General features: G+C 47.6%; 1 protein-coding gene and 1 long non-coding RNA gene across 7 annotated transcripts in view; one reads left to right on the top strand and one right to left on the bottom strand.

Annotated features, from left to right (window-relative positions):
• Positions 1 to 2,340, bottom strand: part of LOC113598624 (uncharacterized) — a 41,625-nt gene extending 39,285 nt beyond the window's left edge. For all 4 annotated transcript variants that reach the window (XR_008298266.1, XR_008298268.1, XR_008298267.1 and 1 more), the window contains exon 1: positions 2,224 to 2,340. This is a non-coding gene — a long non-coding RNA (uncharacterized LOC113598624). The remainder of the gene's footprint in view (positions 1 to 2,223) is intronic.
• The window catches only part of MTHFD1L (methylenetetrahydrofolate dehydrogenase (NADP+ dependent) 1 like), a 187,328-nt gene continuing 165,097 nt past the window's right edge, over positions 788 to 23,018 (top strand). The window contains exons 1-7 of one of the 3 annotated variants that reach the window (XM_053222107.1): positions 788 to 1,240; positions 7,690 to 7,774; positions 9,154 to 9,204; positions 9,295 to 9,348; positions 12,266 to 12,390; positions 14,278 to 14,378; positions 16,338 to 16,474. In XM_053222107.1, coding sequence (XP_053078082.1) covers positions 1,014 to 1,240; positions 7,690 to 7,774; positions 9,154 to 9,204; positions 9,295 to 9,348; positions 12,266 to 12,390; positions 14,278 to 14,378; positions 16,338 to 16,474 — 780 coding nt within the window. In that variant the 5' untranslated portion in view covers positions 788 to 1,013. The remainder of the gene's footprint in view (positions 1,241 to 7,689; positions 7,775 to 9,153; positions 9,205 to 9,294; positions 9,349 to 12,265; positions 12,391 to 14,277; positions 14,379 to 16,337; positions 16,475 to 23,018) is intronic. The other 2 variants (XM_027056638.2, XM_027056637.2) reach the window with 2 other exon arrangements.

The following is a 23,018-nucleotide window of genomic DNA, read 5'->3' as shown; positions in this document are numbered from 1 at the left end:
TTTTTCGGCTTTCAGTACAGTAGTCAATAAATTACATGCGCTATTCAACACTTTATTATAAAATAGGCTTTGTGTTAGATGATTTTGCCGAACTACACGCTACAGTCAGTGTTCTGAGCATGGTTAAGGGAGGCTAGGCTACCGTATGACGTTCAGTAGGTTAGGTGTAATCAATGAATTTTCAATTCACCGAGTTTCCATTTAGGACCAGTTTATCAGGAGGTAACCCCATCATGGCTCCAGAAAGATCTGTACATTTATTAGAATTAAGTGAGATGTCACTCCGGCGCTTTGTACAGTGGTAGCTACTGTTTGTAATTTGCACTGGCTTTATTCCCACTTTACTTGGGAATTATAATCCTGATAAAATTATAAACAAAGCATCAATATCTTGTTTTAACTGTGGACGCAGCTCAGGTTCACAGGGGTTAACTTGCCCAAGGCTACAGGTCAGCTTTGGAACCCCAAGCCCCACACATCCTTCACTGTTAGGACACCGCCAGCCTAGTAAACCATGCCCCGGGTATCTAAACTAGAGGCTCAGCCAAGTGGCCTTCCAGGAAGCAAACTCCCACCTGAGGGCAGGGAGTTATCAGCATCCTAGGCACAGGGAGCAGGTACTATCTCTGGAATGGGCCACAGCCCTCCCTGATGCCACACCTTCCTCTAGCCAGATTTCTAGCAGGACTGAGTGCCAGAGAGCCTGCCCTAGAGGACCGGGCCACTGGAAGGACCAGCCCCGCGTCCCGCAGGCTCCCGCCCTCCCAACGTCACGGCCTCTAGGTGCAGTGCCCGCTAGGGGCTCCCGCTCCGGTTGAGGAGGAAGGTGCAGGTCTTTCCTGCCCCTGGCCCGTTACCCGCCGGCCGGTTCCGTGCTTGGCGCCCGCCCCGCCACCCTCGGGAGGAGCTACACGCCGCCGCCCGTCTGCGCGCCGCAGCCGCATCGCCGCGTGGAGGGAGACCTGCAGCCCGTCGCTCTCGCCGCCTCGCGGGTGTCGCTGCGCCCCCGCGCCATGAGCGCGCGCCTGCCGCTCTTCCTGCGCGGGCTCCGCCGCCCGCCGCGGCCCCCGGGCCCGCCGCTCCGCCTCCAAGCGCCCGGTCGCGCCAGCAGCAGCGGCCGTGGCGGCGGAGGTGGCGGCGGGGAGGGCCTGCTCGGGCAGCGGCGGCTGCAGGACGCCCAGGCCGGGAACAGTCGCGGCCAGGGCAGCCGGGCGCCTTCGGCGCGGGACTCGATCGTCAGGTGAGCGTCCGGCGCTCGCCACCGCCCCGGGGCCGGGTGGCGGCAGCTGGGGTGGGGGTGGGGGGTAGAGGGGGACGCCGGAGTTAGAGCGGCCGGAGCGCTCGGGGTTCGGCGTGGTCCGGGGGGCCTCCGCGGGGGTTTCGCTGGGCGCGGGCCCGAGAGTGCTTGGTGCTGACTCGTTAGAGGCGCCGGCGGCCGGCGGGGAGAGCGCGGGCGGGCGGGAGATGGGGGGCCCGGGAAGGGCATCGGGCGGCGCGAGCATCCCTGGCGGGGCGGGCGCCGCTAGCCTGCGTGCCCCGCTCCACGTGCGCCACCGGGGCGGGCTCTGGTGTCGCGGCGCCCCGCGCGGCCAGGCAGGAAGGAGCGGCGCAACGGAGGGCGGGAGCCGGGAGGGGGAGGGGCGGGGCCGGGAGGGGAGGGAGGAGGGCGGGGCGGGGGCGAGGGCGGGGCCGGGAGTAGGTAGGGCCCCGGGCGAGAGGCGGCCTAGGCCCGGCAACCGCCCGGCTGTGCGCGGCGCCCACGCGTGCGGAAAGCTGGCTCCTTCCTGCGGGGGTGAGGCTTGCCCTGTCCCGCAACGCCGCAGCCTCCTGCGGGCGGGAAAGCGTGCTCTCTTGAGTTACGTAATAATTTCCTGGACGTGTGAACGTGGAGCGGGGCCCACCCGACAACATGCGGAATGCGGCGGAGCAGTCGGGCCAACTCGTGCCCCGCATTGCTGCACGGGTGGGCAAGGAGTCCCCAGCGCCGCAGTGTGTAGAAAGTTCTCGGCCAACCCAGAAGGGAGCCGCGGGAGCGCTGGGCGGAGCCTTTCGCTGCTCCCCACCGGAGACGCCGCTTAAGTCCATCCCCCCAACTCGCACCGCTTTTCCGCCCTCTTTGTCCCCTGAGTGGGAGAGAGCCGAGGAAGACCCTTGACGGGCCCCTCTTGGAGAAGTGTGTTCACTGGAGCCCTAAACCTGTAGAGTGAAGCACTCGGGACAAACCTGGAGGTGGCGTGCCTCCCCGCCCCGAAGGAGGATTCTGGTTCCAGAATGCCGTGTCACTGAGCAAGCTGTTGCACGGCCCTCCATTCGCATCCTCTTCCTTTTTCCTTCTCTCCCCCCTTCTAAAAGTAATAGCCTTTACCCCCTTTGTTCCCAAAGCCCTTTATGATGTGGCCGATGACGCTAAGGAGCTTTTGTTTATCTTGTCTTCTTTCTGAATATAGGAGTTACTTAGGCCTCCTCGGGTCATTAGATTGTGACCAGTGTACCCCTGAGCTCACCTTTGTGCGTTCGGGTCTGAAGACAGTATGGGAGGCAGGAGCCACCACCCCATCACCCTCTTATTTTCTGGGTAGCTCTTACTTGCCTCCTGAAATTTTGTCCATTTATTGTCTGTCTTCCCTACCTGGAACGAAAGCTCTGGGGTCGGGAGCCTTGTCTCTTGTCACTGCTGAGTGCCATTTATACGTTGGACACTTGTGATATGGTGGGTGAATGAATCACTTAAGATTTGGGTTCATTCATGGATTCCATTCATGACTGTTCTTTTCGTTGCCTGACCTGGAGATGAGCAGAGTGGTCAGTAGGGGGGCTGGTTCAGGATCCTGGTAGGGAAGGAACTACAGTAGGGAGAATGGGAGTCTACCTCAAAGGGTTACGGAAGGGATTGCACGAGAGAACACATACAAAATGCACAGTCCAGGAATTGTCCTATCAAGACCTCCACAGATATTGGCTGTCAGGATTTTTTTTTTTTAACGTTTATTTGTTTTTGAGACAGAGAGAGACAGAGCATGAACGGGGGAGGGCCAGAGAGAGGGAGACACAGAATCCGAAACAGGCTCCAGGCTCTGAGCGGTCAGCACAGAGCCCGACGCGGGGCTCGAACTCACGGACTGTGAAATCATGACCTGAGCCGAAGTCGGATGCTCAACCGACTGAGCCACCCAGGCGCCCCAGAGACATATTTTTAATATCCCCAAAACTGGTCTTTCAGTGGATTGTGTCTGACAGTTGCTGTTGGCCAGATGATAGTCATCGCATAGTTGTCTTTGCCTGTACCTGTGGGGATTTGGGCCATGCGTATTGTTGCAACTTAGTTGACCTAGGTGCATCTGCTAAGAAAACTTTCCTCCAAGAGATTCCCTGAGGGCTGGGAGGAAAGGAGGGAGGTGGGCCTAGCTAGAAGTCACCTAGAATAGACTTCTGGGAATCTATGTGTGTGTGTGTGTGTTTTTATTTACTTCAGGGACATATACCAGAAAAGTTAACGAGTAAGCTCCCTCGAAAGCATAATCCCCAATATTTCCATCCACAAGTCATGGAAGGGCCATTTTAGGAAATAAAATGATTTCTGATTGTTGTCTGACAACTGACCATTGACATCTGGTAGAACCAAGAAAGCCGTAGCATTAAAACTTGCAGAATGGGTGTCAGAAATTAAGTGAAAATTTCAGGGGCAAAAATGCTACGGTTTTTCACAAAATGCTGCATCACTTACACCCTTGACGGCACAGAGGGTGATACTGGGGGGGGGGGGGGGGGGAGGAAAAAAAAAAAGCAAAACGAAATTGCCGTCAAGGACTCTTGAGTCAAAAAAAGTCACTCAGACGAGTCAGATCCTGAATGCGAAGAAGTTTTAGGTATATTTCTGTTTGTTTGCCAGTTTTCCTTTTTATGCTCATATGAGTCGGTTATGGTAAATAAAACATATCTATGTCTAAAGAAGTCTTAAAAGCTCTTTTAATATTTACAAAGTAAACACTGTGTTAAGAAAAGATTGTACCGTAGTTTAACTGGCAGCTTTTTTTTCTTCTAGTGGTTTCTCAAACAATGGGATGTCTTTCATTCTCTACCTTACACAGCACATACGATGAAAGCTCCCAGATCAGGCCTGTACACCCAGAGGCAAGAGGCTAGTTAGTCTGCTTTACTGAAGATACCCCCAAATGTTGTGGGCCTCAGTGTGCAGAGGGAGGCCGACCAGGGAAGGTAGGATGATGACCCGAGGGCGTCTGCTCACTGCTCCAGCTCTGGGTGGAAGGCGGCTGCTCCCGTCTCCCAGCCAGCAAGAGGGAAAGGGGGCCACGCTGCTGGTGTACCTCTTAGCTGCACATTCCTCGCCTCCCTCTGGCCAGTGCTCCCAGCCTGTTGGCCAGTTGTTAGGGACAGGACCCCATCGAGCTGCAGGCGAAACTGGGAAGTGTGCCCTCTAGTGTGGCTGGCTGGCCACAAGCAGCTCTCACTCAAGAGTTCTGTAAAAAGGGAAAATGGGAGAAAATATTCATAGGAAGTACCCAGTAATCCGAGCCATCGTCAGTTGTAGCAATACCACTATTATAGTGAACGTATCCGCTAAATTACCAGTGCGTGGATCGATTAAACTGCTCAGTGGTGCTTTCAACCTGGGCTACTTCTCAGAATACTGATGGCTGTTTTGGAAAGGTTTAACTCTTTGTGCGCTGGTCACCTCTTTCGCCTTTGAAATCAATCAGTTGGCTCTGCATTTAGGGATGTACTGAAATTGATCATTTCTAGTCACGTTAGCACCTGCTGCCTGGGAGACTCGGGTGTGGACACAGCTAGCTGCAGGGGAGGCTGAGAAAAGAGGTCATTATTCTGCACCCTGGTGCACACATTATTTCACGGCCAAAGGGAGACCAGCGTGTCATTGGAGTCACTGGCGGTGGAACCGGAGCACCCGGGGGCAAGAGCACGTGGCTCTGAGGGACCCAAACAATAGGTTCGGGCCCCTCGCCGCCGACAAAATCCAAAGGCTGAGAGACAAGTGGTGGTGGAACAAGAAAGGAATTTATCTCAGCGAGGCCAGCACCCAGAAGACAGCGGACTGGTGTCCCAAAGACGGTCTCCAAAGTCTGAAGATACTGAAAATGCTTTTAGTTTTATATAAGGGAGATGTGGGTCGATACAGGCAGGTGGGCCGTAAAGATCAGGTCATTGCCTGGGTGTTGGGCTGGGTGGGGTCTTGCTGGCTCAGGGCAGTCCTTATTGCTTGAGGGGGTAGTTTTGAATCCCTTCAAGGGATGCTTTTGTCTGAGTTAAGAGATAAGCTGGAATGAAGAATTTAGTCAATTAGAAAGTTGAAGGTCAAAATGGAGGAAATTGAAGTCCTTTGACAAGTGGATACTTTAATCTACATATTTACATTATTACAGATGATTACCACCTTCTTCAGCCATAAAGTTCTGAATTGCAGTTACACAGGGCAGCCAGCCGGGCTGGACAGTCACGCATTCCTTCCAGCTGGAAGTTGACAAGGCAGCTTTCCTCACAGGAGTGAGAGAATCTCTGATCAGAAACATGTATGCTGCTTTTTAGGTTTTTTGAGCCTGGTGACTCCTTTCGTGCTCACTTTGTCACGTACAAATAAGGAGTAACCTCAAAGAATGAAACATTGGGGCGCCTGGGTGGCTCAGTCGGTTAAGCGTCCGACTTCAGCTCAGGTCACGATCTCGCGGTCCGCGAGTTCGAGCCCCGCGTCGGGCTCTGGGCTGATGGCTCAGAGCCTGGAGCCTGCTTCCGATTCTGTGTCTCCCTCTCTCTCTGCCCCTCCCCCGTTCATGCTGTGTCTCTCTCTGTCTCAAAAATAAATAAACGTTAAACAAAAATTAAAAAAAAAAAATGAAACGTTACCTACAACAAGACGGGGAGAATTAGCCGTATGAGCTTAGGCGGTGACAGGTGTGTGCTTCTCCAGGTGTTTGATGCCTTCACTTACCGAGGGATGGTCAAGGCTATGAACTGGGAAAACTGTTGCCGTCGGAATGTGTGTTTTTTTAGTGCTCGAGGGTAGCTTTGAGTCACAGAAAGAGAGCGTACAATTAGGCGAACAAAGGTCTCCACACATGAGGTTCCTGGAGTTTGTCAGAAACACAGTAAACATCGCGATGGGTCATGGGAGGCCTGCATCCCGAAGCGTGGCTGTTTCCCCTTTAACAGTACCTCAGAGCCCCCCCCCTCCCCCAGGGCCCTTGTTGAAGATGCACATTCCTGGGCCTCACCCCAGCCCTTTTTGAATCCGACTTTCCGGAATGAGACACAGAAACCTTTCTTTTTACCAAGCTTCCCAGATGATCCTCGCGCACACTGCCAAAACCACTGGGGACCCCCTTACCAGTGCCTTTAGGAACCAGGCAGGAGTAAGGACCCAACGTGGCCCCAATTAGCAGTCCTGAGAGCAGTTCCCGCCAGTAGGCACATTCGTTTCTTCTGAAAACTGGAGGAAGCGGACGGATGCCTTTTTGCAGTGCCTCGGCCATTCGGTGCAGCTGGAGTCTGGCCGGAACTTCCCTCTGCATTTTTTGGAAGCTGTTAGGTGCATGTAAGACCCTGTCAGAGACAGAAAACAAAACTTAAAAATGGTCTTTTTTTTGGCTAATATTTGAGAGAGAGCACAGGCAGGGGAGAAGCAGAGAGAGAGAGAGAGAGAGAGAAACCCAGGCAGGCTCTGCACCACCAGCACGGAGCACGGATGCGGGGCTCAAACCCACGAACCGTGAGATCCTCACCTGAGCTGAAATCAAGAGTCGGACGTTCAACCGACTGAGCCACCCAGGTGCCCCAAGATGGTCTTAACAAGGGGCTTGGGTACTGCTTTGGCTGAGCCTTTTGTCTGTTACTGTGAGAGGGAAAAAGCCAACTTCACACGCAAGTGAGGACCATTTCACAGCAGTGGTGGTGAAATCGCTCATCCCGGAGACCGCAGAGAGAGTATGTGACTTGCACCACATTATCTAGGTCTGCCCCGCGCGCACCCCTTTCCCTGGGCCCAGGAGTCACCTACTGGGACTTTTAGGAGGTCCAAATGCAGACTTGGATGGCGGGAGCCCAGAGGACTGGAGACACTCTCTCCCTAAGAGGCCTTGGGAGAATATCAAATTCTGATGGGTCCCTACTGTTGGTGCTCCCCTCCCTCCTCCCCCCCACTTCCCTTTTCTTACCCCTCCCTTCCTCCTTCCCCTCTGTTCTCTTCCCCACCCACTCCCTTCACATTTCTTGAAATTCTGGGACCCGGGATTTATCCTGACGCACCACTTTTCTGACCGCAAGCCTCTTCCCCAGTCTCTGCTACCCTCCCTCACCGATGTTTGAGGTCCCTGGGGGGGGGGGGGAACCCCCGAAGGGGATTATTTAAAAAAAAACAAAACCGCGAAATTTGTATTACAGTAAACTTGGAAAACACCAGAGAAAAAGTCACCCCTAGAAAATAATTGCTAACATTTTACGTGGCACGCGTCTTTAAACTCAGATGGTCCCGGTTTGTTTCGTGTGTGCTTCAACATTGTTACCCTGCCCCGCCTGGCCACACTTCCCGTGGGTGGAGCGCACCCTTATGTTGTCTGTTTTCACTTACAGTACCGAACTTTCGAGGAAAGCGTGTTGTATCCGTCCTTTCTAGCCATTAACAAAGACGTGACTGCGTGCTGTCTCTCTTTCTCAATGTAGAGAAGTCATTCAGAATTCGAAAGAGGTTCTGAGTTTATTGCAAGAAAAAAACCCTGCCTTTAAGCCGGTACTGGCTATTATACAGGTAAGCTGGGAGTGTGGTTCAGTCCTACTGGTTTAGGATGCCTTTCAATGTAGAAGATAATTGTGTAGAGAAGACCAGGGCCATTTTCCGGTCACCTGAGTCCCATTTGGGCGGGAAGAGAGGGCACGGCTGGAAACATTCTCATTTCCTTCTTCCTTTGGTCATTTTGTTTCTACCTGGTTACTGGCTGCTTACCGCTCTGCTTGAGTGTGTCTTTTGCGAGTCTTTCTCCTCTGGGTGTGGGGAGCTTTCAGAGGTTAGGAGCTAGGCACACACATAAGTTGTATTCCATAGATATATTGTCGTCCGTGTGTGCTCATAAACGCTTATCAGATATGATTTGAAAATGAAGGGGAAACATTCCCCTTTGTTTCTGTGGCAGACAGATGCGTGACGGGGCATGGCGTGTAGTAACCTTACTAAATCCGGCGAAGCCTGCCGTACGTTTGAAGGGCCAGACGTCAGCGCGTGCCAGAAGGACTTTGCATTCATGTACATCTCCTGGCTGCGGCCCCTTCATTCCCGACTACGGTTGGCACTGTTTGCCATCCTTCTTGGCACCCCCGTGGGGTGACAGGTGCAGGGAAGTGATGAGGCGAGCCAAGCCCGTAAGCTAACACAGCACAGCAGTTGGGCCTCCCCCGTCCTTTCTGGCACGCACTTAATGTGTCAGAACGTCAGCGTCTAGGGCCACGAGCGCTGTGATTTTCAACACTCTGGAGCTGTGCTCGAGTCACTCGCATTCTGTGTGGTCAGCCTCCACATGCCCTACAAAGAGAGGCAGGCGAGAAGGGTAGAAAGAAGAGTGACTGAGGCCTGGCCCTCCTGGGATTGTGCTTGCTGATCGCTTTCCGGCTACGGGCAGTCCTCTCAACCCCTGTCTTTGGTGTCCTCATTTAGAAAGAGGTGCTGGCTGTGTGGCTCTGTGTGCCTTAGCAGGGCTATTATTTTTATCTTTTTAATGTTTATTTATTTTTGAGAGACAGAGCAGCGGGGGAGAGGCAGAGAGAGAGGGAGACACAGAATCCGAAGCAGGCTCCAGGCTCTGAGCCATCAGCACAGAGCCCGATGCGGGGCTCGAACTCACAAACCGCAAGATCATGACCCGAGCTGAAGTCGGATGTTTAACCGACTGAGCCACCCAGGCGCCCTAAGAGGGCTATTATTTTTTAAAAGTAACATAATTTGAAAGTTGTGAAATACATATGTGAATAAATACCAGCTCTACTCTTCTTTTGTGAGCTATAGGATTCTGTATTTCCTTCTCTTTCTAATTAATTGGGCAATATAGTCACAAAATTCATCTCTGCGTTACGTCTTGTGCCTTTTCAAGACATTTTTGTTGTCATTACATTGTCATTCTTGCTCCCTTTCCTAAGGCAGGTGATGATAACTTGATGCAGGAGATAAACCAGAATCTGGCGGAGGAGGTGAGGATTGTTGAATTCCACAAATTCGTCATAGTTTTTTGATAGCACATTCTCTTACCGTGGCAGAATAACCTTGTGTTCCCTTTGCAGGCTGGTCTGAACATCACTCACATCTGCCTTCCTCCAGATAGCAGCGAAGATGAGGTAAGTACCACGGGCACCCGAACGCTCCGGTCACTTTCCTCTTCGGATCTACTAAACCTGTTGACGTCTCTCAGTGGTGCTTGAACAGATCAGCCTATTCTCGCGGCTGAACCTTGAGAGGGAAGATCGCTTTTCCCTCTAGCGTAAATGCTCTTTCGCCTGTCGTCCTTCAGTAGATGTTTCTGTGGAAGAGTTGGTCTATGACTCGGTGACTTTGGTTGTGTTTCTTTGGCTGCCGCAGTAGCAGCCAGTGGAAATGGCCTGGGTGTCGGCAGCTGGAGGACTAGTTCAGGTTTTTCCCTGTCCTGGCTGGTTGTTTGCCCTTGGCCATTCCTTTGGCTTCTCTGGGTCACAGCTGGCTTATCGATAAACTAAAGGAATAGGATGACATCCTCTTCAGCGTCCTTTCCAGGCGAATATTCTGGGAGTAACAGCCTTTGCAAGTGTCATCTCAAGCCTGGGAGAAGCAGCCACCCCCATAAGTAGTGGTGAGGAAACTAGACCATGCTCGCGTTTGGTCCTTCTGTGGCTAGCTTTTCTTCAGCCCAGCTATGGCAGCGAAGCTTGGGTTTGACCGCCAGTGCTGGAAAACTTCAAATAACAGAATATGAAGTAACACAGAAGTTTATTTTTCTCATACGTAAGTCAGGTTGAGAAGCAGCATGCTATGGTGACATCACGAGGGCACCAGAAACTTAGGCTCCTTCTCTCTTGCTGCTGTATTGTTTGTGGATCCAAGATGGCGGATTCAGCTCTCCATATCATGTCCACGTTCTAGCCAGGGTCCAATGAATCCAGACTTAGTAAGGAGACACATAATTCAAAAGGATTATTGCAATAGGGATAATGAGTCAGAGAATGTTTTACCCTGTAGCCAGCCTTTTCTCGAAAGGGGTTGTCTGCTAATCCAGCTGAGGGTGGGCCAACGGTTAGCAGCCTGGGGGAAGGAGGGAAATTTCCCCAAGTTTGATTAACAAGCATTTTGTTCAGATTGAGCTTTGGGGGGCAAGTAGTTCACCTAATCATTTGTGAGACATGAATGGGAATTTGTAGGCTCTGTATTTGGTTCTTTGCAGTACACAGAGGTTGGGGGTATTTCTTAACTTTCCCTGTTTTCTCTGATTACAAGGCTCAATTCAACAACTTATTGTCACCAGCAAGGAAGAGGAAGGATAAGGAGCAAAGACAGGCAGGCCCTCAGTCTCTTCCCTTTAGGGACGGTTCCTAAAAGTCACAGTTCTGCTTCTGTGCCATTGACATGAACCTGATTGCTTGGCCACGAAGCAAGGAAGGCTGGGAAAGGTAGTCTTTACACCAGATGGCCTTAGACCATTTATTAGAACAGCTAAACGTCAAGAGTTTATTACTAAGGGAGAAAGGAAACCATATCTGGGACAGATGGTTTCTGCCACACTTACCATTATAGTATATTAGAAATATTGACACGTGTCATACCAGTAACAAATGCAGAGAAATTTGTTGTCCCTTTGAGAGACACCCACTGTCTGTGTTTTTTCAGGTTCCTTGCCACTGGTGTTGATAGCCCTTGATTTTGTGTGTGTGTGTGTGTGTGTGTGTGTGTGTGTGTGTGTAATTCCTTGACTTATTTTTTGACAAAGATTTTTCCTTGTCAAAAATGTGAATGTGAATTTGCGTGGTGGTGGCGTTATGCTGGAAAAGAGTAAGCGTCTTAATTTGTGAGTTAAGATCTCGTTGTTGCTTCTGCCACCTTCTAGTTACAGGTAACAATAGACTGCCCACTTCATTCTGGGCTGCCCATCGACGTCACTCCCTCTGGCCACACCCCCAGCCCGCCATCTCTCCGTTGGCCCCTTACCTTATCTGCTTTACTTTTCTTCACGTCATTTACCACTTCCAGAGATGATACTAGTTTTTGGTTTTGCCCCTGTCTTCCCCGTTAGACTATAAGCTCCGTGAGGACAGGTGTTTTGTTCCCAACTGTGTTTCTGGTCTTAGAACTGGTACAGTTGTAGGTGCTCAAAACATTCAACATCTGTTGAATAAATGAAAGATAAGTGAATAACTGAAACAGAATTTTCCTTCTCGTTGTTGTAGATCAAATAGCTTTGTCCTCTCTTACCAGGTGGACATACCACGGTGACTTTTTGCTAGACAGTGAAACGGAAGTGGTGAGACCCCTATCAATGGGCTGGTATCTCTTTTTCTTAGGAACAAATAATATTGTGAAATGAAATGCATCAGTATGTTCTCTCCTGGCATAAAATAAACAGAGAGGACAGAGCGTTGCTTATTAAAAGACCTACCTAGCCACTCGTTAGCTTTTACATCACCTTCCCAAACTGTACTTTGGTCTTTTTCGTAAATAGTGAGTTTCCTATAAAAGGGAGATTTCTCTGCTTAGAATGCATTGACCATAAGGCTTTGGAAATGCTTTCTGTGTGCCATTCAGGTCCAGAGAACCTGAGGGCCTCAGTGATGGCTTCTTGGGTGTGACAGTAGAGAAGCTTTTGTTGAACACATTGTGTTTGAAGTACAGGCTTGTCCGGGCCAGTTTGGAATGGCTGAAACTCTTGCTTCCTGTTCTCCCTGAAGGTTGGCAGTGTGTTTGGCTTAAATATAGTTGTGGACAGGGAATTACCTTTTGCCTATCTAAATGTTGTGAACTGTCGAGCTTTGGTTTGGTTTTATTTTGTTCTGTTCTGCCAGGAAGTAGCACAATAAGGGAGACTGAGAAGTCACTAAAATGTAGGCATGCTTCCTTTGAGCTTTTATAAACATGGGAGAAAGAGAAACTAGATGTGATTCATTCTGCTTTACATCAAGTCTTCAACAAGGACTGAAAAAGGAACTACAACAGATGCATTTTTATGAATCCGTTCTTTTGTTGGCTCTTATTTTTGTAAAATTGATTTTAGGGGTTTTTTTTCCTCTGTAGATTATAGATGAAATCTTGAAGATTAACGAAGACACCCGAGTACATGGCCTTGCCCTTCAGATCTCCGAGAACTCATTTAGCAACAAAGTCCTCAATGCCTTGAAACCAGAAAAGGATGTGGATGGGTGAGAAAATAGAAAAGAAAGCAATCAACTCTTACTGCTAAGCGAGTTTTTCTACTGAGATTTTTCTTTTTCTTTTAGTTCCACGGTTTCAACTATGTCAGTAATTAAGAGGTGCAAGAAATCCTTTAACTATTTCAGGGATTTGAGGGCTTTCTAAATTCCGTATAAGAAAGTTACACATTTTCGGGACACCTGGGTGGCTCAGTCAGTTAAGTGTCTGACTTCAGCTCAGGTCATGATCTTGCAGTTCGTGGGTTTGAGCCTCACATCGGGTTCTGTGCTAACAGCTCAGAGCCTGGAGCCTGCTTCTGATTCTGTGTCTCCCTCTCTCTCTGTCCCTCCCCTGCTCACACTCTGTCTCTCTCTCTCTCTCTCTCTCTCTCTCTCTCTCTCTCTCTCAAAAATAAATAAACATTAAAAAAAAAAAGTTACAGATTTTAGAAAATGCACACGTCCTTTTGTAGTGCTTGGGTGCCATTCTGGAAATAATGTCCTTAACACCATCATATTCATTTGGTAATTTCCTGCCTGACTTACAGAGTCCTTGGCCAGCCTTGTCTTCTAATGAGCTTTTCCTTGATAATTCTGCCAGACCAAAGAAACAACCCAGCGTCCTGAGTCCCCAGCAGGACCATATTCTCAGCCCCAGGTCATTTGAGAAAAGCAACACAAGCAGGTCATTTGAGAAAAGCAACACAAGCACTTTTATTCAGAACACAAGGTTTTACTTGAAATTAAAGAGGAAAACTACAAGTAGGTGGTGCACTAATATTTGTCTTTGACTCATGTCCTGGCGTGACATCAGCTTCAGGAGACAAGGAATACCGCCCATTCATGTGGGTCATCAGGACTCTGAGTCTTGGGGAATGAAAAGCTCATTTACCTATGTGGAAATAGGAAGTGTTTTGTACCCTGGCCAAAAAGAATATAATACATTCAGTGTTACAAAGTTGTAAGCAAATGAAAAGTTAGATTCCCAATCCAGCTGACTTAAGGGAGCTGGATTGAGAGGCTCCCGCCTCGCCGACACACCCAGGCTTTTTCCGTTACTCCGGCCTCTGTGGGCACTCAGTCTGAGGATAGACCCAAACACAGGTTGCAAAGCTGTCCTGAAAATCTCTGACCCTGTATTAGACTAACTAGAAGGGAGAAGAAGCCCTAATCAATTCGAATGCATCCAGGACCTAAAGATATCAAAGTGTCATTTCAAATCTTTCCTTAAAAAGAAGAGAATTATGGGAACTTTTCTAAATGTCTCTTTCGTTACTAGCCTTTATTGAGACCTTTGGTTTCGGCTAGATAGTTACGGACTAGCTAGTCCTGGATTTGAATGAGGAAGAGCACAAAAGCCATTGAAGGTACCTGGTCACTCATTTTTTCCCTTAACTTCTCAAGGAGATAAATACTGATAGTAAATGGGGATTGTGAATCCAAGTCTTGCTACGTTACCCCAGAGTTCTGGGGTTGGTCCTGGATTTTAATACTGATTGAGGTATACATTTCTTCAGGGGGAAAGTGGGCTCTACTATATGACCCTAGTATGCACACTTCAGAGCAGATTCCCCGTAGTGCATTGGACAGAGCTCCCTGGAGTTGTGCACAGCGAGGCCCTGCATGGCCTTATGCTGTGGTCCTGCGATCCAGGCAGAACCAGAATTCCCAAGGTCGTCCCCAACCCACAGGGACCATTTCAGAGTTTCCTGAGGGACTGCGCTAAGAAGCCAGTGGTCTTTATTCCTGCCCACTCTTTATTTCGACTTAATGATTTAATATAGCCTGTCTATGAAACGTTGACTCAGATGTTATTTGGGATTAATACATGTGAGTTACAGATCAGTAAGTTTTGACCAAGTTTTGACTTCCAACTTCCCTTATTTTCAAATTCAGAGTAACAGATGTAAACCTGGGGAGGCTGGTCCGCGGGGATGCCCACGAGTGTTACGTCTCACCTGTGGCCAGAGCTGTAGTTGAACTTCTTGAAAAGTCAGGTATGGTTGCTCCTTCAGAAATGCCACTATTTCCTACGTATTGGTACTGACTTGATTTTTTAATAAGCATTTGTTTCCGGAAGATTTTAATTGAAACACGGAAGTGATGTTCAATGTCAGCCCTTTCTCTCATCTTTTGGGAGCTGTAAATGAGCGTGACAAATTTTTCTAACAAGATTAACTGTATTACAGTTTTAAAGAGAAACAGGTCAAGATGGGCGGCCTACTTCTAAACAGGTGTTCAGCTTCTCTCATGGAACAGAGTAACCACAATGAAAACTGTTCCAAGTGTCAGCTTCTCAAATCTGACAGTGTATAGACTTAAATAAGACTTTTGTTTAATATTTAAACGAGGAAGCTGTCAGGTATAGTTCAGGGTATGGAAACCGTGATTGGGATTCATCAGTGAGCAATATCTCTTTTCAGTAATCAGTATTCAATTTCCATCATTCTCCCCTTGACCTTGCTTTTCTATGTCAGTAATGTAGAGACGAATAATTTCTTTCTCTTGGTTATCAGATTTCATAAACTTAAGGACTCTCTAGCTGATTATATAAAAATTTAACTAAATTTTTCTTGATTCCAGCTTGAGTGAAAAAGAGGAAGATGTCCCTTCTCCACATCCAAACGTGCAACAATCAAACAAAAATTCCAAAATATTTAATATCCCAAATGTATAAAGAACTTATACAACTCAGTACCCAATAATAATAATAATAATAATTGATTAAAACATTAAACATGTCGGAGTAGACATTTTTCCAAAGACATACAGATGGCCAACAGACACATGAAAAAGTGCTCAATATCATGGATCATCAGGGAAATGCTAATAAAAACCACAATGAGGTATCACCTCACACCAATCAAAATGGCTAGACTCAAAAACAAAAGAAATAACAAGTCTTGGTGAGGATGTGGAGAAAAAGGAACCCTCATGCACTATTGGTGCGAATACAAATTGGTATCGCCACTGGGGAAAACAATATGGTGGTTCCTCAAAAAATTAAGAGAAATACCACATGATCTAGTAATTCTATATGGGTATTTACCCAAAGAAAGTGAAAACGCTAATGCACAAAGATACATGCACCCCTATATTTATTGCAACATTATTGACAGTAGCCAAGATATGGAGGCAATCTAAGTATTCACTGATAGATGAGTGGGTAGAGAAGATACGGTATACATATGCAACGGAATATTACTCAGCTGTAAACAAGAATGAGATTTTGCCATTTGTGATAACATGGATGGACCTAGAGGGTATTGTGCTAAATGAAGTAAGTCAGAGAAAGGCAAATATCATATGACTTCACTAATTTGTGGTATCTAAAAAAAAACAAAACAAAAAAAGCAGCAGACCCATAGACACAGAACAAACTGGTAGCTGCCATGGGTAGGAGGGGGCAAAATGGGTGAAAGGGAGTGGGAGGAACAGGCTTCTAGTTATGGAATGAATAAGTCACAGGGATAAAAGGAACAGCATAGGAATATAGTCAGTGGTATTGAAATACCGGTGTATTGTGACAGATGGCTGCTACACTTAATGGTGAGCGTAGAATGACATATAGTCACGTCACTATGTTGTATACCTAAAACTAGTATAACACTGTGTGTCAACTATACTTCAATTTAAAAAAAAAAACCCTCCAAAGTATACACCAAAGTTCTATTAGAAGATTAACTTTTGATATATACCTTTAAGACAAGTAGCCATTAAGCTGAGGTAACCCATGTAGACCCCTGTTTTTCCATCCTGTGACTTATCAGGATGATGATTCTCTGTCACTCTACCATAAAATTCACAAAGAGTAAATTATGTCTGATAGGCATTGTAGGCTGCAGCTTGATGGGGATGGCCAAGTTTTAAAAGGTTCTTTTTCCTTCCACTAAAGCTGCGTGGGAGGAGGACTCTGAAGTTTTGATCATAATACTGGATTTCCATTTGGTGGGCAGGTGTCAACTTGGATGGAAAAAAGGTCTTGGTAATAGGAGCCCATGGGTCTTTGGAAGCCGCCCTGCAATGCCTGTTCCAGAGAAGAGGGTCCATGACAATGAGCTCCCAGTGGAAAACACCTCAGCTTCAAAGCAAGGTAAGCATCTTTCGTGTGGGAAACAGAATTTGAAATGCTTCTACCAGGAAAGGGAAAGAACTAGAAATGTATGGCATAAACATTTAGCATAAGAAGCTAGAGAAAGAACAGAAAATCTCCAAGGATGAAAACAATGAAGAGCAGAAGTTAATGAAATAGAAAAGCAATGTATGTGAGAGGTTACCAGCTGAGCCAAAAGTCAGTCCTCGGAAGAGTCTAGTAAAATGGAAACACCACTAACCAAAATAACGGAAACAAGAAGAGAACACCAGCAATGTTAGAAAACAAAGGGACATAACCGCAGAAGAAAAATGATTTTCTAAGAAGGAAGCTATGAACAATTTTATACTGGTAAATTTGAAAATTTGCATGAAATGAGAACTTCTAAAAAATGTAGCTTACAGGGGCACCTGGGTGGCTCAGTCGGTTAAGCGTCCGACTTCAGCTTCGGTCATGATCTCGTGATTCATGAGTTCGGGCCCCGCGTCAGGCTCTGTGCTGACAGCTCAGGGCCTGGAGCCTTGCTTTGGATTCTGTGTCTCCCTCTCTCTCTGCCCCTCCGCCGCTCACGCTCTGTCTCTCTCTCTCTCTCTCTAAATAAACATTAAAAAAAATTTTTTTTGAAAATGTACCTTACAAAATGAATTTAAGTTAAATCAGTTAGACTTACATATATTAAAGACATTGAATCAGTCTACCCACCAAACATGCAAACAAAACGGGTGATTGGTCGTGTTACAAATGAGTTCTACTGCCATCAAAGAACAGCTCATAATCTTTTTTACATAGAGTAAAAAAAAGAACACTTCCTAACCCATTTTATGAGTGCCCAAACAAGGACAGGATGCTAAAGGACAAGTATGGGCCAATATCATCTGTGAACATAGTTAAAAGAATCATCATCAAAATGTTAGCAACTGAATCCAACACCAGGTTAGGGTTCTCATAGGATTGCAAGCGTAGTTTAATATCAGAAAAATCCATTAAAATCTATGAACATAATTTACCATATTATCAGATTAAAAACTATACTGTCGCCATAGTAGATACAGAAAAGTCATTTGGTAAAATCTAGTCTCCATTATGATTTTTTTCCTAAAAAAACCTTTTAGTCTAGGAAGTTAAAGGAATTCTTTAACCCCATAAAACACCTGAAAAGTTAGAGCAAATAGATTTAATGGTGATATTAGAAACGTTCCTTTAGAAATAGGAAAGATATAAGGGTGCCTGTTCTCAGCACTCCTCCTCAGCACTATATGGGAATTACTAGGCAGTGCCTTGATATGAAGAAAGGAAGAATTTATAATGATTGGAAAGGAAGACACCAGACTGTCCTAGATCCTAGATGGTAGGATTACCTACATAAAAAGCCCAAAAGAATCTATAAGAAAACATGAGAATGAAAAAGAGTCCGCTTGGGTTTCTGGGTATGAGATCAACATGCAAAAAACCAATTGCATTTCTACCCAGCACACCCATAGTTAAAAAATGAATTTCTTTAAAAAATATCTATTTTGAGAGAGCGCACCTGTGCTCAAGCACGGGAGGAACGAAGACAGGGAGAGAGAATCCCAAGCAGGCTCCATGCTGTCAGCGCAGAGCCCCATGTGGGGCTCCATCTCCCAAACTATGAGATCGTGACCTGCGCTTGGAATCAAGAGTGGGATGCTAAACCGACTGAGACACCCAGGTGCCCGTCTTATACCATTCTTTTATATTTTCATGGCTGAAACGGTTAATAAAGTTCATAATTTCAAAATATGACCCTGAATTTAACAAATTTCAAGCAAAATGAAGTTACATTAAAAGCGTATTGGGGCGCCTGGGTGGCTCAGTCGGTTAAGCGGCCGACTTCGGCTCAGGTCATGATCTCGCGGTCCGCGAGTTCGAGCCCCGCGTCGGGCTCTGTGCTGACAGCTCAGAGCCTGGAGCCTGTTTCCGATTCTGTGTCTCCCTCTCTCTAACCCTCCGCTCTTCATGCTGTGTCTCTCTGTCTCAAAAATAATAAAACATTAAAAAAAAAATTAAAAAACAAGAAAAGCGTATTAAGTACAGGGGCGCCCGGATGGCTAAGCTGGTCAAGCGTCCAACTCTCGGTTTCAGTTCAAGCCATGACCTCACAGTTCGTCAGATCGAGCCCCACGTTAGGCTCTTGTGCTGACAGCTCAGAGCCTGCTTGGGATTCTCTCTCTCCCTCTCTCTCTCTCTCTCTCTCTCTCTCTCTCTCTCTCTCTCAAAAATAAACTTTTTTTTTTTTGAGTATATTAGGTACGATAAAGTACCGCAGAACAACATCAAAAAACACACGTTCCTCATGTTACTGCAGGAGAACAGAAAGGAGCAGGTTGTGGTGCTGCCCAGGGAAGGCAGGTGCCTCCACCTAGAAGGCTATATTTGAGTGGCAGGTGGATCTAATACATTTTAAGACAGCTCGGAAACGCCCTGCCGTTGAGCTCAAACCCACGTGCCTTTTTAGTGGTCACCACACGGTGGCAGCCTATTCAAGAAAATTCAAGGGCAAGGTTGTGCAACGCAGAGCCTAGAATTTTTGATCTGGAAGCTTAGTGAAAGAGGAAAACAAACCCTGCCCTGAACTGAACAGCTGTGGTGAAAAAGAGAAAAATACCTTCACTGGCAACTGAATGTTTTCACAGCTGCCACAGAGACTTTGCTAGTTGTATCTGTGTTTTTGTAAAACAAAGACATCTTTCAAAGGACTTTTTTTTATTATGGAAATAAATCACCTTGACTCTTCTTTGGGACAAATCTCATTTTAACTTTGAGAACGATGAAGTGGCTTTACTCTCTAGAGATTCTAGAAATTGGGTAACTTTCCTGTTTTCAGATACCCAAGAAGGTTCTCTTAAAAGTTCACGTTGCACACACATTCTGTTTCCTGAGGCCTCGGTATTTGTAACCGCACCACCGTGGATCATAGAGACTGTAGACTTTCTCTTTATTGCTTCATCTGTTTTTGTTTTTGTTTTTGTTTTTTAAATTTTTTTTTTCAACATTTATTTATTTTTGGGACAGAGAGAGACAGAGCATGAACGGGGGAGGGGCAGAGAGAGAGGGAGACACAGAATCTGAAGCAGGCTCCAGGCTCTGAGCCATCAGCCCAGAGCCCGACGCGGGGCTCGAACTCCCGGACCGCGAGATCGTGACCTGAGCTGAAGTCGGACGCTTAACCGACTGCGCCACCCAGGCGCCCCTTGTTTTTTTTTTTTAAGGTTTATTTTTGAGAGAGAGAGAGAGAGAGAGAGGCAGACTGCAAGCGAGAGACGGGCAGAGAGAGAGGGAGACACAGAATCCAATGCAGGCTCCAGGCTCTACCCAGAGCCCGACGCGGGGCTCGAACTCACTGCGAGATCATGACCTGAGCCGAAGTCGGGCGCTTAACTGACTGAGCCACCCAGGCGCCCGATTGCTTCATCTTTGTCGCCAAAAATATGGAAAGGAATTTTCAGGGCTCCTCATACTCTTTGTCTGCGAAATGCATTTGGTCTCTGGAATTTGGCCCCCCTCTACCTGGCGAACTTGCTTCCTGTCCCACCAGGAGGTAGAGCCTTTACCTTTACGTTTTTCGTGCCAGCAGCCAGCACTTCAATACCAGCTACCTCCCCGCTGATACGCCTCCACGCTTCTGCCCGACATTTGACTTTTCCCTCTTCCTCTATTTGATTCCTAAAACACAGGCCATTGCTGGGCCTTGTTGCTGAGGGTCAGCCGACGTCTGTAGACCACAGTGGTAGCAGCTCATGAGGTCCCGAGGGCATCCTGGCACGGGTTGGCATCCTGGGGGCACCTGCCCGGGACAGGGCGTGTCTGCCCTTGCTGCGCCTTAGAAAACCTTCACTGTGAAAAACGTTGAAGATATAACAACAGATTGGGATATCTGTTTTCTAATTTTATTAGGAGCGAATAACTGGTCCAATGTAAGATTACAGTGCTTTCAGATTCTCCTTATCAGCAATGACAAGTGTTTGCGGAAAGAAAAGGGGAAGCAAAGGATTATGGCCATTCGGTGGAAGGAAGTCATCTTTGCAAAGCATTTCTTCTAGGCTTGTTTGTACCTGACACGGAACGAGACACTCCCCCCCGTCCCTGTTGGCTGTCTGGTTGGGGCTTTGCATCCGGAGAGGTTTGGGGATCAGGAGGTAACCGTGAAACGTAAGAATCCTGTCTCTCCCCTCCTACACTCCGTAGCCTTTCAAGGTGGGGATTACCTACAACCAATCCTACCATGACCAGCAGGGACTACCTTTGAGGGTTTAGAATCAGACACAACATTTGTGTTCTGGGTAAGCAGTAGGACATAGGCTTTGGTGACAAACAGCTGTGGGTTCACGCCTTAGTTGTTGCTTAACTTTTCTGAGCCTTGTGTCTTCATGTGTAGAATGGGAATTATAATTTCCCCTACCCGCTGGGGAAATTCGGTCATAGGACAGAACTTGGCACCTATGAACATCCACATTAATGATTTGGCTACTGTTAAAGGTGAGTCAGGAAACACACTGGCAAGTTTCACAACGTGGAAAGATCGCTGGGTCAGTTAAATCATAAGGAGATAAGCTAATAAAATAGTGGCATCTAGGTCCCTCATTGGAAGCCCAGTAGATGTGCTTCCAATGTATGGCTGGCAGGAGGGAGTCGCTCTGTGGAGCCTCCCGGCAACATTTGAAGGTGGAGGGGATGAGGGGCACCTGGGGGGCTCAGTCGGTTGGGCGGCCGACTTCGCCTCAGGTCGTGATCTCACAGCTCGAAGGCTCGTGAGTTCGAGCCCCGCGTCGGGCTCTGTGCTGATGGCTCAGAGCTGGATTCTGTGTCTCCCTCTCTCTTTGCCTTCCCCTGCTCACTCTCTGTCTCTCTCTCTCAAAAAGTAAACATTAGGAAAAGAAAAAAATGAAGGTGGAGGGGATGAAACCACAGCCAGACTAAGAGACAGTGTCTTGACCTATCCGGGCTCACCCCCAGTCTTCACTGGGAATAGTCTCAACTTTGAGTTATGTAACAGCCTTTGCTCCATGGCTGTGGACCTCTTCCTTTCCGTGAATTCTGCGTTACTCGGAAGCCACTCTGCTTCAAGTTATCTTTGGTGGGGGTTCCTCGTTTATTAATTACTTCTTACAGGAATACTATTCCTTCCTACAATGTCGAGGCATGGTTACGCAGAGTTACTGAAATAGAAATGGATTCTGCCGACGCGTAAGATCTCTGTGGAGCCTGAGCGTGAAGCATTGAGATTTGCCTTTTTAGAGTTTTGTGGAAAATGGAGTCGACTGCTGTGTTTTGTAGCTTTATCGCTGGTGCCCACCAGAGCGCATCACTGAAAAATAAGAATGAGTTTCCCACTTTGTTTCAAGCGTCCCTTCTGGGCTTTGCAACGTTATGCATTTGCATGTGGGAGAGGGGAAGAATGTCTGGGCATTTGTCCAAATGAGCCGCGTGCTATGGAGCATCAGACGTCAGTAAGCCAAAGCGCTGGGCGTGATGTCTTTGGGTAGGGCTAAGGAATCGCCCTCCTTCCTCCGCCCAGACTTAGACGCCACACTCAGCTTCCCAAGCCCCTGGAGTGGAATGACTCCCCGATGTGGGGACTGGACGGAGCCCCCCACCCAGAGAGAACGGGCTTATCTCTCCCTCACCCTGATGAGTTCACCCTGATGCCAAAAGCAATTTGAAGTGAGACGATGTTCGGCATTTAGTATTTATGAGTTGGAGCAGTACCCCTCTCCGGGGAAGCGAAGTTGACAGGCCCTCTGGGGCTGTGTGTGCACACCCCCTCAACTCACACTGCTAGTGGGAGAGCCTCCTGAATTTGTGGTCAGACACAGCTGGAGGACGGGGGTGAAATGGCCTCCAGCTGTGACAAATCGGGTCGATCCCAGCTGGGTGTATAAGAAAGAACCCAGAAATAAGAGACCGTTTTTATTTTGTTTTTCTCAGAGGATCTCGTTTCTCCTCCTCCTGCGCAAGGAGACCCTCAAAACGAGCACTGACACAAGAAGGGAAAAATACGAGGTTTTCCCATTTGAAGGATCAAAGTGTGTCATTTCTTTGAGCAAAGCTAAATGATCACAAAGTCATTTCCAGTTTACATTCACTGTGTGGCATGGCTCATAGAAGGCTTTTAAAAGTGGATTGGAAAATTCTGAATAACTCTGTATGGTACACATGAAATCTTAAAACAAAACAAAACAAAACACCCTTTTTTCCAAAGATTGGAAGAAAACCCTAGCTTTTAAACTGGATGAGATTAGCGAGATACGTGGTTGGGTGTTTAAAATGTATCTTAATTTTTAAATTTTTTTTTTCAACATTTATTTATTTTTTGGGGGGTGGACAGAGAGAGACAGAGCATGAACGGGGGAGGGGCAGAGAGAGAGAGGGAGACACAGCATCGGAAACAGGCTCCAGGCTCTGAGCCATCAGCCCAGAGCCCGACGCGGGGCTCGAACCCGCGGACCGCGAGATCGTGACCTGGCCGAAGTCGGCCGCTTAACCGACTGCGCCACCCAGGCGCCCCGTATCTTAATTTCTAACG

Source organism: Acinonyx jubatus, chromosome B2, assembly GCF_027475565.1.
Source record: "Acinonyx jubatus isolate Ajub_Pintada_27869175 chromosome B2, VMU_Ajub_asm_v1.0, whole genome shotgun sequence".
Lineage (NCBI taxonomy): Eukaryota > Metazoa > Chordata > Mammalia > Carnivora > Felidae > Acinonyx > Acinonyx jubatus.
The sequence above is the reverse complement of the archived record's forward strand: the minus strand, read 5'-3'. Positions and strand labels throughout refer to the sequence as shown.